Source organism: Pithys albifrons, chromosome 15 (genome assembly GCF_047495875.1).
Source record: "Pithys albifrons albifrons isolate INPA30051 chromosome 15, PitAlb_v1, whole genome shotgun sequence".
Taxonomy (NCBI): Eukaryota; Metazoa; Chordata; class Aves; order Passeriformes; family Thamnophilidae; genus Pithys; species Pithys albifrons.
Genome location: NC_092472.1, coordinates 7,895,460 through 7,909,606, shown reverse-complemented (window position 1 = coordinate 7,909,606; position 14,147 = coordinate 7,895,460). Strand labels below are relative to the sequence as shown.

The following is a 14,147-nucleotide window of genomic DNA, read 5'->3' as shown; positions in this document are numbered from 1 at the left end:
GGGGTTTCACCCCCAATCTGAGCAGTGAGCTGTGAGGCTGAGGAGGGGAGGCTGGGAAAGCAGAGGCACCGCTGTGCTGACGGGAGCCTCCCCCCCCCGCTGCCGCCTTCCAACACGGGACCTGGGGGTCTCCCCGGCAGATGTTGGCACCGCAGCAGCCCAGAGGCCCTGCAGACAGCCCAGGGCAAAATTTTTAATTTGGCATCACACTTCAACCTGAAATCTAAAAAAAAAATCAAAACAGGATGACAAGATGTCAGCATCTCTGAGGCAGCACAGCCCCACAGCTGCCACAGCTCCACGGCCGGGACCGCTGCTGGCAGCGGGAGCCCACGGCAGCTCCAGGTCTGCCACACTGTGCCAGAGGGAACCTCAGTGCTGAAACCAACTCATGGTACAGAGCTGCAACGAGGACAGAAAAGGCCACTTGCCTTGAACTGAGGAAACACGAAAATGTGGCTGGTTTGAGAAGGAGCATCCAAACCACAGGATTTCAGGATTCCTCTCTGTATGCCTGGCAGAGAAGTCAGACCATGTCAGAAATAATCCAAACATTTGAAAAGGTTCCCAGTTTGAAAACTTCCAGAGCAGCAGCGGCGGTGGCAGTGGCAGCAGCCCTGTGGCAGTACCTGGCACAGCGTAGCCAGCAGCTTTCCAGCCATGGAGCAAAGGCCTGGGGAGGATCAGAGAGAGGTAGAGGGAAACTGGGGCTGCAGTGGGGGCCACAGCCACAGACTTCTCTGGAAAATTGCTTGGATACCCAGCATGGCCCAAAGCCATTCCATATGCACAATCCAATCTGCCAGCAGATCCAGGAGCCCTATAGTGGGTGTGTTTTTGGGATTCCCCGGCAGGGATCTCCCCCTGTCCTAATGCTCCCACAGCCCCATTCCCTGAGGAGCATGGCCAGCAGTGCCCTCCCAGAGACTTCCCAAGGGGATGAATGAGTGGGTACAGAAAGGTCCTGGCCTGCAGGTCAGTCCCCTTGTACCTGTGTCCCCTGAGCTCACTCTGCTGGTAATCAGGGAGGGTGTCTGAGCAAACAGCAAGTTAAGCTATAGGAATTCTGGGTTTTAATGAAATCCAGAAAAGTGCATATCAGTCACAGTAAATTGTACTGTTGCCAAGAGCTGTGTCCTGTGGCACAGGGAGCTGCCTGCACATTCATTGAAAGACTCCTGTTTTGCAGCTCACCATTAACTGCTCCTGAAGGAGTTGCAGTCAGAGAATTCCTGGCTGGAATGTTTTAGGTGAGAGGGGCTGGGGTACAGCAGTGGGGCCAGCCCCCCTCCCTAAACCCAGGAGAGGGCCCTGCTGCTGCTCCCAACTGCCAGCCTGACATCAATAAACGTAATAGACAACCCTGGAACAGGGATATGAAAAGGGGATGAAAGAAGTGTGGAAGACAGGCAGCCCCACTGTGTGGGAAGGATCAGAGTCACAGTGGCCAAAACCTGTTTTAATCTCTGCTGTGGGAAAGGACTGGCAAGGGGAGATGTGTGGGGGACATAAGAGGATGTCCAGCTCCATCTCCTCTCCCTGGCAGAGTGGTGCAGGTGCTGTGCCCCTCACTCCGCAGGCAGAGCCAGGCAGGGATCCCCTTCCGAGGGGACACGGAACAGGGAGGACTGTGGCTCCCCCCGCTGCTGCCACCCAGGTTTGGGGCAAGGATAGGCTGGGGACATGCTGGGGTGAAGTGGGACACACTGGGATGGAGCTGGGGACACATTGGGATGAAGTAGGACACACTGGGATGCAGTGGGACACTCTGGGATGAAGTGGGACGTGCTGGGATGGAATGGGACACGCTAGGATGGAATAGGACATGCTGGGATGGAGCGGGACATGCTGGGATGAAGTGGGACATGCTGGGATGAAGTGGGACATGCTGGGATGGAGCGGGACATGCTGGGATGAAGTGGGACATGCTGGGATGGAGCAGGACATGTTGGGATGAAGTGGGACATGCTGGGATGAAGTGTGATGTGCAGGCTCCTGGGGAGCCCCAGCACCCACTGGCCCATCCCAGATTCTCACAGTGGCACAACTTTGAGCAAAACACACGAATAAAGCCCCCAAACAGTGAACTCAAAGTGTGTGAGACTCCCTGTGGATCAGCACCGACAAAGGGCCCCTTGACAAACCCTTTATTTTCATTATTTAAGAAAAGACAGATGTTTTTATTAGAAACAGGAAAGGAATGGTAAACGTGTGATCACAAATCCAAAGCCGGTCGAGATAGAAGGGCCCCACGAGGCTCCGGCGTGTTTGGGCACCGCACCCGCAGGAGTCGCTCCCGCCACCCGGGGCGTTCCTTTGCCACGAGCACCGCGGTCGCCGGCGGGTTCCCAGCAGTGTTTGCCCCGCTGCCCCCGCTCTCGGAAGTGGGTGCTGCCCGCCAGCCGGGCTGCCCCGAGCGGTGGGGCCGTGCCGGTGCCGGTGCCGGTGCCGGTGCCGGTGCCGGTGCCGGTGCCGGTGCTCGCCCCGGGCCCGCCCCGAGGGCCCCTCCCGGTCCCTCTCCCCGTCCCCGTCCCCGGGGTTCCCTCACGGCCTCCCCGCGCCGCACAGCGCCCCCTGCCGGCCACCCTGCTCCCCGCTCCGGGCCCGCCCATTGGCTGCGGAGCCCCGTGACGTCACGGGTCAGGACGCCCCCGCTGGCCGCGCTTCCCCCCACCCTGTACGGCGCGAAGTCACTTCCGGGTTCTTCCCCCGGCCCCGCCACTCCCGCGGGTCGCCCCTCACGTGACCCTCCACCCGGTCCGGGAGCGGCGCGCGCCGCCCGCGCGCAGCCAATCGCGGCGCGCCCGGCTCCCCCCATTCAAAGCCGGCGGGCGCTGCAGCCAATGGCGGGGCGCGCCCGCCCCCGCGCGCGCTGACGGGCGTGCGGCGCGGCCAATGGGACGGCGCGGGGCCGCGCGCGGGGCGGGGCGGGTGCGCGCGGCGGCGGCGGCGGCCATGGCGGAGCGGGGCGGCGGCGGCGGCGACGGGGAAGCGGCGGCGGCGGCCGGAGAGCGCTTCGGTCCAGACCTGCGGTACCGCGGGCCGCGCCGCGCCGGGGCCGGGCGGGATGGTGATGGAGATGGGACGGGGAGGGGGCCGGCGGGACCGCTCCCGCCTCCATTTCCCGGCCCCGCGTGCGGCGGGACGGGCCCTGTCCTCAGTCAGCGGGCCGGGGCCGCACCGAGCGTGGCACCGGGTGCCCTCGCGGTGCGGACAGACCGTGCGTGTTGCCGGTCATCGCCTTGTGAGCTCTCCTATGCCCGATCCCCAGTCATGCCCGCTCCGTACCGGGCCGCTCCCGGCGTCTGGGAGCGCTCCCGCGGGGCAGCGCCGGCCGGGCCCGGCGGGGACGATGTTTCCTGTGCCGGGCGCCGGGCCCTGCTGCGGGACCCGCCCGCGGGGGACACCGGAGCTCTTGGAGCGGCAGAACCGACACCCCCGCGGGCACGACCCGCGGCCGCGCTGGAGGGGCCCGGGACGGACCCGCAGGCAGGTTGTGGTGACGGAGCTCGGGCAGGTTCCCGGTGCCTGCGGCCCCGTCCCGGCTCTGGGTGTCCGTGCCCACGAGCGGAGACTGACAGATGAGAAGCAATAACCTTGAATTGCGAAGGGGAGGAATCTTTCGAAGTAGTTGCAAGCTTAGCTCTACTCACTCAAACTTGGCGGTGCTTCACACCCTTTTTGGCGTTTGTTGGGGTTTCTCGCTGTTCACAGTCAGCGCTGCTTTTCCCACAGCCCAGCAGCGACCGGCAGTGACCCGTGTCCCCCGTGTCCTCCTCTCTCTCTCCCCAGGATGGCTCAGCAGCAGGCGCTGCGGTTCCGCGGCCCCGCGCCCCCGCCCAGCGCGGTGCTGCGGGGCCCCCCGCCCCTCCTGCGGCCGCCGCCTCCCTTCGGGATGATGCGGGGCCCACCCCCGCCACCCCGGCCCCCCTTCGGCCGCCCCCCCTTCGACCCCAGCATGCCCCCGATGCCACCGCCGGGGGGGATCCCCCCACCCATGGGGCCTCCGCACCTGCAGGTGAGGAACGGGGATTCTCCTGCATTGTTTAAGTGGGATTTAGGGATTTTTTTCCTGTTTGTTTTCACACGTGGAAGTGTTCAGTTTCGGGCCCTTCAATTCAGGAAGGACATTGAGGGGTTGGAGTGTGTCCAGAGAAGGGAGTGAAGCTGGGGAATCGTCTGGAGCACCGTGAGTGAGGGAGCTGGGGCTGCTCAGCCTGGAGAAAAGGGGGCTCAGGGAGGACCTTCTTGCTCTCTGCAACTCCCTAACAGGAGGAGGGGGGGGGGCGGTGTTGCTCTCTGCTACCGGAGGACAAGGGACAGGACAATCCTCAAGCTGTGCCAGGGGAGGTTCAGGTTGGACATCATGAGGAATTTTTTCACTAAAAGGGTTGTCGGGCATTGGAAGGGGCTACGTGGTGAGGTAATGGAGTTCCTATCCCTGGTGGTTTTCAAGCCGTGGCACTCAGTGCTCTAGTCTGGTTGACAAGGTGGTGATGGGTCACAGATTGGACTTGATGATCTTGGAGATATTTTGCAACTTCAGTGATTGTGTGATTCTGAAAAATACAAAAAGTAGACATTCAAAAAGAGACATTCAAATGGGTGAAACAACAGGGTAGGACGTGAGGAGAACACAAGGCTGAGGTGTGGTGTCATTTACCACTGCATATCTGTGGTATGCAAATGAGTTTTTGCACAGCTCCTTAAGGCAATGCTAAACTGATGGGTGGTTTAAGGTCTTTTTTTTTTCTTTTCAGAGACCTGGATATTTTGTAAGGGACAAGGCCTTTGTGTGAGAAATGGATTATTTTAATTGCCATGTGGGGGTGTGATGCCATTAGGGCGGTGTAAGCGCTGTGTGGGCTGAGGAGCTGAATGGTACCACGTGGTGTAAATAATGGATTAAATCCACTACTTGTAATTGCAGTTTGGAGAACCAGCCAGAGTTACTTTGGATCCCAGGCCTGGCTATGGGTGTCTCTGATTTCTGTGTTTGATTTACATCCTGAGGGTGTTGCTGCTCCCAGTGTCACACAGGGCTGGTTTGTTGTGCCAGGCTGGGAGTTCCACAGCTCCTCACCAGCACCAGGCAAGGCTGGGTGTCTCAGGCTGTGCCACCACTGTGCTCTGCTCTGCACTGACATGTGGGATCTGCCCTGCCCTGCAGACAGGATGATATGAGGTCCGTGGTAGGAACATGGGTAGCTGTGCTTGGAGCAGGGCTCAGGATGTGCTGAGGCCCTGGCTGTGCACCAGACACAAGCTGCCCACATGGTGTGACTCCTGCCTTGGGGACAGCAGTGGCAGTATGTGCAAAGTGAACTTCACTGGATCTTTCACAGAGGTTGTAGAGCAGGAAAGAAAGCTCACTGTGTCACAGGTGCTGGAGCTGAGGGGAGGAACAAGGTAGGAAGGCAGGCTGGAGTTGCCTTGAGGGCTTCTTTTGTTTGTGTGTGCACTCTTAACTTCCTTTAGAGTAATATTTGGAACAAATAATTGTTACTAGTTTGGTACATGGATTTAAAGAGCAGTTTAAAAGATCACTCTTAGAGCAGAAAGTTGGATCTCAGGGAAACTTCCAACAAAAGCCAAATGCAGACAGAAGCCAAGGACATGGCAGCACTGGAAGCTTTCAGGGGCACAGCTCCAGTTCTGGGTGCAGGGGTGCAGCTCAGGGCCCATGTATGCAGGTTGGCACCAAGCCACCTCTTCCCTGTGCCATGGGATGTCCTGGGCTGGCCCAGCCCCAGCAGAGCCCTCTGGGTGTCTGGTGAGCACAGAGCTCAAGGCTCTCACTGGAGAGCAAAGCTTTTGAATCACAACTTCATTTAGAGCTGTACTGATAGAGGTAATTAGGGCTGTATTGTAGGTGTTTGCAGTGTAAGTTGTAAGAACCCAGTGAATTGTGTCAACTGTCCTTTCATAGGGAAGTGTTCATGGTACTTGTGCACAGGGAATTTCAAGCTGTCCAAATACGCAAGTAGAATAAAAGAACTGAACATATTTTGAATTACAAACATGTGTTGAGGCTTTCAGGTAACTGTGGTGTGCAGAGCAAGCTGGAATTCCTTATCACAAGGCAATAATGAATATGTAATTATACCTGTGTATTTTTATTGTAACTGGCACTAGTTAGAGTTTTAGTTAATGGGAAATTTAGATGTATTGCAATGTAACCCACTGCTCAACTATGCTAACAAATTGGACTCTTACTTGTAATCTATCTTTTCATTTAACATTTCTTCCCTGGGAGGGTCATTAGATAATTGTTCAGTGGGGTATTTGGGTCACAAATGGGGATGTCTGAGCAGTAGCTATTCAGAAACTGCTCTTTCTTTCTCTTCCTTGCACTGAGATAGTTTCTACTTTTCAGGAGAGGACTTTTTTTTCACTACGTTTCTCTTCACGCCACCTTTTTCAGATCCAGTAATGTTTGCCTCTCAGAAGTGAAGTGCTGGCTGCAACTGTTCTGCCATAGGCGGACAGTTGGCAGGAAGCACATTCCCTGAGCTGGGAGCATTGGATTATTAGAGAATGTCTCAAGCCTGGCAGAGTTATCCTTACTGCCGGTGTACTGTCTGTTGGTGCTCTAAGAAAGGAAAACTGCTTAGAAATTATATTGTTGTTGTCATTATGATCATTATTGTTATTATATGCCTTTAGAGACCACCATTTATGCCTCCTCCCATGGGTAGCATGCCACCACCTCCTGGTATGATGTTCCCTCCAGGAATGCCACCGGTCTCTGCGCCGGGAACACCAGCAATGCCCCCAGCTGAGGAGATCTGGGTAGAGAACAAAACTCCGGATGGGAAGGTGAGATGGGTGCTGGGGTGGTCCCACTGTGAGCCCCTGGCCATGCAGTCGGGCACTGGAATCCCACACTCCTGTCTGTGCCCCTGTTCCTTGTAAGGCTGGAGGAGCTGGGCTGGCTGTGCCGCTCCCGGCAGCCGAGCCACGGGTGACGGGGCTGCTCTCCCGTCAGGTGTATTTCTACAACGCGCGCACGCGCGAGTCGGCCTGGACGAAGCCGGATGGGGTGAAGGTGATCCAGCAGTCGGAACTGACGCCCATGCTGGCAGCCCAGGCTCAGGCCATGGGGGCCTCCACCCCCACCACCAGCAGCCCTGCATCTGCAGCCTCACCATCCACCTCCTCCAGCACACAGTCCTCCACCACCTCCACCACCACCACAGCCACCTCAGTGTCCCAGACCAACTCCAGTGAGTACCTGTGGGTGTCCTGGGCCTTGCAGTGGGGGGAGCAGGTGGTGGGGGATGCTGCATGGGGAGTTCCAGCAAAAAGTTGCTGTCTAGGAGGAAGTTGTTTCAGCATGAAGTGAAGTGTGAATTTAAAGTACGGTGTTTAATCCAGAAGGACCTTGCATGCAAACATTTTCCACCCCCAGTCTCAAATAGTTCTTCAGGTCTTTGTATATTTTACTCCTGCTGTTGTCACATCATCTCAGAGCTATTACGCATCTATTTCCTTTTGACTATAAATAGAGATAAATTGGTTTTAAAGGTGTTTCAAAGGAACAGTTGATCTGAGGTAGGAGTTTAGCTGTAGTTTTCTCCGTGGCATCTCTTGCTGCAGGAGGTCGGGTTTCTGAGAGCTGCTGGGCTGTGAGCATTGGTTGATGTCAGAATAGAGCTGCTTTGGTGTGTTACTTTTATTAGCATTATTCTTCTGCCTAAGCCTCCTCAGTTCCTATTTTCTAGAGTTGCACAAAAAGTCCTTAGAGCCATTATTGTTCACTCATGACGTTTGAGTAATAGTGTGGAGATTAGTGCTGCTTCCATGGGCTGAGCCTTTGCTTGTGAGGGTTTTCCAGCTGAAGGAAGGGCACTGAGTTTATGCAGCAAGCACATAATGCATGGCTGTGCACCCAGAAGTGTGGTTGGCACTGCACTTTGTCCCATCTGTGCTGCCTGGGAGCCTCGGGTGCATCTCGGCAGAGATGTGTTACCTACTGTGAGTCTGTTTGCATGTGAGTGTGTCAGCAGCAAACTGAGGTCACCTCCTGTGCCCAAAGCAAGGTGTGCTGGGGAAAGAGCAGCTCAGAGAGTGTCCTGCCTGCATGCAGTGACACTGACAGACACTGGTGTTGAGCAGGAGTCCAGCACTGGGACAGCCTTGGGTGTTGTAGTTTCTCTGACTCAGATGTGTGCACTGAGCCAGGCCAGAGAGTATGTGGAAGGGGAACTGTTCCAACTCCACTGGGGATAGAGTTGCATCCTCTGAAATTCCTCTTTTTTGTGTAGCAGCTGAGACAAGTCAAGCTTAACTCACCATTTAACCCAAACTTTAGAATCTATGTACGTGAAAGGGGAGTAAAGATTTGGGTCACCCTCAAATTCTGTTTTCATTGAGACTGGTGGGAGAACTCATCATTAGAGCAGCAAAGAACTTGTATTGCTCAAAGCTATTTAGGGCTTTTGTTTAGTTGGAAAGGTAACTCAGTGCTGTGTTCAGTAGCTTGTCGAGGTATGGTCTGCTCTAACTGTTGTGCTGAGTAACATGAGTCAGGTGGGACATGGATGTTAGCTCCTAACCCAATGTCAGGCTTTGGAGAGCTGATCCTGCTTTGGAAAGAGCACTTTTATGCACCTTCTCTGAACTTAAATTTCCTTATATTGAATGCTGAGAATCTGTTCCACTTCTACCTGTTCTATCTGCTAAACTTTGTCTTTGCTTACAAGAACTGTTACTGTTGGTGTCTGTGCCTAGGTGATGAAATTTTATAATTTAAAATAATTTTATAACTCTCTTTAAAAAAACCTGGGACTTTGGCTGAGCGTCATTCTTGCCTGGTACTGATTTGACTTAAGTCTTACAAATCACATACTGACTGTCTGCTCTGTTTCCCTAAATGTTAGGCACTGCTGAGAACTTTTCCCCTTTCTGAAATACTTAACAAAAGACAAAAAATCTTTAATTAAATATGCTAATGCTGTTATGTTATTTGGAATGTTTCTGGTAGTGGTAAAAAATGCATGGTGTGCTTATTGGAATATGGCCATAAATTGGTGTGGTTTCTTTGTTTTCTTCTTTTGCCCTCCTCCCCTGCACCAAATCTTAGAGTGAATTTGAAATTTAAGCAGACTTGTCTGTGGTCCCTGTTAGCCCATGCTGTGAGGTGTTTGCTCCCAATTAAGGGATGGTTTCAGTCCTGCTGCAGGGATTATGGAACTGAATGCCAGTCGCATGTTTTCCCACTGGGAGGCACTGAAGACCAAGAAAGTTATTGCAGCTGCTGAACAAAAGTACTTTCCTTTTCCTTGCTTATTTACACATTTTTATTGATATTTTCCTGTTCTGGGGTCGCAGCTGAACATAATTTTAGGCAGACTGCTGTCATGCAGGTGTTGCTGTTAAAAGCAGAACCTGTGTTCATGTAACAGGAGGGCAGTCAGTTGCCATTGGAAACTCTGTAACCTTCCCTTTTTGTTTCTCTGAACAGGAATACAGAGTAGACCCTCATTTCAGGCTGTATTTGTCCTTTAAAACACTTGCGACTGCTGTAGAGACTTGTTAGGTGTAAAGAATGGGACAAAGTGAAATTGGAAATTGACTTCCTTTGAGTATATTTAATGTTCCAGAGAAGGCAAAGTATTTTTTGTCCAGGAGTGTCTTGGTGCTGGTTATATCTGAGCATATCTGTTATGTACGGGGAAACAGAGCGCCAGTATGTTTGCAGCGATTTATTGCAGTGACTAAGATACAAGGTGTTCTTTGTGTTTTTTTATTAGCACCTACCACACAAGACCAGACCCCGAGTTCGGGTGTTACAGTTGCCACACCATCAGTCAGTGTTTCAACCTCTGCTCCTTCTGCTACACCTGTGCAGACTGTACCCCAGCCAGTCCCACAGACATTGCCTCCTGCAGTTCCTCATGCAGTACCTCAACCAACTGAAGCAATTCCTGCTTTTCCACCAGTAATGGTACCTCCATTTCGTGTCCCCCTTCCTGGCATGCCTATTCCACTTCCAGGTAAATTGGCAAACTGTAATTGTCTTGTCTGCTACATGTCCATGTTGTCAGTTGTTTGCACTCATGTGTCCACTGTGTACAGAACTTGCCTGGATCCTCTCCTCAGAGTATTTCTGAAAGAATTCAGGGTTAGCAGACAGACTTTTTAAATTAACAAAGAACATAAAATTTTTTGACTTCTAGTCCTTTGCTATACTTAGCAGAAAACAGCTGCATTTAAACATGTAATGTTTAAATCAGAATATTGAGCACTATATTTTACTAATTGCAATATTGCTATGATTTTTTTTCTACTTACTTGATTTAGACCTTAAGTCTTGTGCACAAATACTTACTAGGACATGGATGAGCAGGAAGAATTACCATGGAAATCATGACCCAGTGATGTCAGGTGTTCCCAGTTCTCACAGGCTGCAGCCATCAGGTACAACGATGAGTGTTGAGGTGTGACCTGAGGACCAAAATGAGGCATTCACTGTGCCAGGGTGTTATTCACAGGCTTTAGGTTTAAAGACCATTGAGAAGTAATCTTAGATGGCAGCACAATACTTATGGGTAAATCAGTTTCCTGAGTTTTTATGAAATACTTAGATAACTAAGGAAGGAATTTTACACTGGCAAAATGTTGGTCTCACTTGCTGTCTGTAGTTGCTGCAGAGGACCTCCCAGGATGTTACTAACGCCACTTGGTACTTACACACCACATTTGATTTGCATGGGTACAGATGAGATCCTGTTCTAGTACCAAATTGATGTGTTTTAGTGCACAGTAGCATTAAACATACACCAAGAGCTGTCAATTTTGTGTTGCAGAGGGAGGTTGGAGACTGCAGTTATATTGGATCCAAGTTAAGAATTGGATCTGATTAAGAATGGCAAAGAAACATCCATTGTTTCTGAATATTCTTATAAGCTGAGTGAGGTGATGTCCCTGCTGTCCTCCTAATGCAGCCACCCAGTGTCAGTGGAGGGAAGCCTTCACCTTCCACTGAATTGGGTGGATGAAAAGGAACCCTTCAGAACACTGCCTTGGTAAGGGAAATAAACCTGAAAGCAGTTAAAATGCTGACCAGAAAAGAACACCAGCTTTTAGCTACCTCTGGTTTTAAAATAGTCTTCTAAAATAACGGAGCAAAGCTACTTTTATCTGTCCTGCTTGAAAAGGAAATCACAGTGTAGGACTCATTGTTTTAAGCCAGGAAATAAATACTATCCTAAACGTGATACTCAGGGCTGAATACAAATGGATAAAGGGTAAAGGGAGAAGTCTGTATGTTTGTAAGTTTTGGAAGAAGGTAAAATGGGTCAAGCCTTAAAGGTAGTCAGCTGAATCCTCTGAACTGAGAATTCTGACCTTGGCAGCAAGGGGTCAGCATGGAGTGAAGGGTCCTTGCCCACCTGTGAGGGATATAATTTACAAAAGTGTGACCTGTCAGGTAAAGTGGGGGTGGTCAGAGCAGTGGACAAGAGTACCAGTGGAAATGGAGGCACTGGGTGTGAGCCTGGGTTGGGCTTTTTCATGAGCTCTCAGTCAAAAAGGTTTGAAAGTTGTGCAGTACAGGAGCAAATACAGAGCAAGAATACAGATCTCCTGAAACTCATTTTTGAAAATTACTTTTTCATAACTTCCCTATTAACAAGTGTTGGCTCTGACCAGTTCTCCCAGCAAGCTGGGCTCAGGTGGAACCCACAGCATGTAGGAAGGAACCTGGCAGCGAAGTGCTGCTTCAAGTAGCAGGTCTGATTTGTCTGTTCACCTGATTACAGAATGAAATCTGTCCACTTTCAGCTAATTCTAACTTGAGTTGGTTGTGAGTGTTTATAAACACTGTAAAAGATAAAGAAACCTTTAAAAGCTCTTACAGGAACAAGAAATAGAAGTCAAAATCACTTCATGGCAATATCAGGTGATGTCAGAAGGACTTGTGGAGTTTAGATTGTTTAGGGACATGCAGCACTAGGTGTGGTATCAGCCAGGGGATTTGAAGTCACAGGGACAGAGATGATGGGAATCCCACTGTTCAGTCATTTCATGGTTGATCTCTGTTACACTGCAGTAAGGCAGAGCAAGGGAAGAATTCATTAGTGATATCTCATAACCTCAGATCTTAAAAAGTAAGTCTGCTTTCTCTCAATTCCTCCGTTCTGAGTCAGTTGTATGTTTGGGAATGACCTTGGCAGAGGAAACAGCTTGGGTGTTTGCTCAGTCCTACCTGCGCTGCAGCATCCCTGACTCCAGCACCCTGCAGACAGTGCTGTTCATACTGACCCACCTTGGAGACATGCTGTAACTTCCTTAACAAAACGAATTTGCAGGTCCATTGTCAAATACATAACATGACCACTCCCCCAGTTTAGATGAAGACTTCAATTAGTGCTGTTTAAGTCAATGTGTTTATGTCTCAATTCATACTTTATTAAATAAAACTAGTTTGGGATTTTCTCATTGAAATCATTACTAAAGAACATTGCGATTCTAGTCTAGCATCTCACAAATATATTTTTAAATAAATTGGCAGTATTTATGTATGCTTTCCACATAGGCTCTCTAATGAACAAACACAGAAATTATTTTGGTTATAAGCACAGGGGTTTAATTTCACTTTCCACTGGAGCATTTCCCACCTCTAATGATGAAGGGGAGGTTTCTGAAGTATTTCAGTTTCTGAGTGTCCAGACTGGACCAACCAGAGAGAATTTCTATAGTTGCCTTCCACACCCAAAATGGAGGTTTTGGAAATGCATTCCCCCTATCCCTGTCTAATTTCCTGCTAATTTTTGGCCTGATCAAAGAGGATAAGCTGCTTTCCTCTTTGTACTTTTCTGTGTCATGTCTTACTGAGCTGGAGAGCAGACCAGTGCATGGTGCCACCTTTCTGAGGGCAAATTACAGCTTTTAAAGTATTTTCTAGCTTGTGCCATTCTTGATAATCTAAAATAAAGAAAATTTGGGCTGCCCCTGACCTAGTGCAGCTTTATGTACTTCTGTCTGTAGCGTCATTGCTTTTTACCCCCTTTCTTCCACCTGCAGCCTTTCTGTAACGATCCTCATACCCTCAGCTTTCCCTCTGAGTTGCACTTGGCTGTCACCCCTTCTCACTGCTCTGGCTAGTTCAAATCTGTGCACCCACCCTTACCCTGCTCTCTCAGTACAGCAGTAGACTGGGGACAGCAAAGCCTTTGAGTTTCACTGTGCTGCTGCTCCCTCTGGGTCTGCCCCAGCAGAGGCTGCCTGTGCAAGCAGCCCCGGTACTGGGATAGTTTCCCGTGGTACTGTCCTATAAGGAGAGCTGCATTCCCCATGGGCTGAACTTAAACCCCTGAGTCTTCACTGAAACACCTTTTTTCTTTTTAATGACATCCCAGTAACTTGCTGAACAGCTGATTTAACGTAGGCAGAGACTGTTGCTGCAGCTTAAAATTAGTTTGATATTTGATGTAACATAAAATGTTGGAGCAAAAGTAATTTGCATTTTCTTGCCGGGAGGCTCCCCCTCTGCCAGCTGCAAATGGCATTCCAAATTGTGGCAGGAAGTCCGTAGCACCCCGTGGTAGCTGACATCCCATGGCAGCTTTCCAACATGCTTCCTATCCGTTTTGCAGGTGTAGCAATGATGCAAATAGTCAGCTGCCCGTATGTAAAGACAGTCGCTACCACCAAGACCGGTAATTTCCAAACCCATCCTAGTTCGTTTTGTCTGTAAGTTGGCATGGTAGTGAATGTGGTTGTTTCTTTTATTTCTTTATTTGCTTCCCCACTTGAATGACTATATTTATACTTTATTTTTAAAACCAATATAAATGCAAATATCATACTTGGCCAGGAAATAACTGCCCAAATAACTGTTAGTGTCAGCTTATTCTGTACCCAAACTCCCATACAGTTTTCTGTAACCATTGAGTTCTGTAATGACCGTGACTCTCATGCCCATACTTAGTTCCTAGTTTCTTGTGTGGATTTTTGTTTTCCTGCTCCACATGTGCAGTGGCTGGCTGTGCTCGCATGTTGTGTGCGTGTCTGTGTGTCTGAGTGTGAACTTCCATATTTCAATTGTGGATTTAAGAACAGTCACTCACTGAGAACATGTTATTGCAGTGTGTAATGTGTGCTTTTCTATTCTTTAAAACAAGACTTTTTCCATCTCAAAG

General features: G+C 50.5%; 1 protein-coding gene across 6 annotated transcripts in view; it reads left to right on the top strand.

Moving 5' to 3' along the window:
- Positions 1 to 2,937: 2,937 nt before the first annotated feature.
- TCERG1 (transcription elongation regulator 1) overlaps positions 2,938 to 14,147 on the top strand; it is a 29,680-nt gene continuing 18,470 nt past the window's right edge. For 2 of the 6 annotated variants that reach the window (XM_071570670.1, XM_071570669.1), the window contains exons 1-7: positions 2,938 to 3,032; positions 3,793 to 4,018; positions 6,667 to 6,819; positions 6,989 to 7,226; positions 9,756 to 9,998; positions 10,306 to 10,422; positions 13,602 to 13,664. In XM_071570670.1, coding sequence (XP_071426771.1) covers positions 2,956 to 3,032; positions 3,793 to 4,018; positions 6,667 to 6,819; positions 6,989 to 7,226; positions 9,756 to 9,998; positions 10,306 to 10,422; positions 13,602 to 13,664 — 1,117 coding nt within the window. In that variant the 5' untranslated portion in view covers positions 2,938 to 2,955. The remainder of the gene's footprint in view (positions 3,033 to 3,792; positions 4,019 to 6,666; positions 6,820 to 6,988; positions 7,227 to 9,755; positions 9,999 to 10,305; positions 10,423 to 13,601; positions 13,665 to 14,147) is intronic. The other 4 variants (XM_071570671.1, XM_071570673.1, XM_071570672.1 and 1 more) reach the window with 4 other exon arrangements.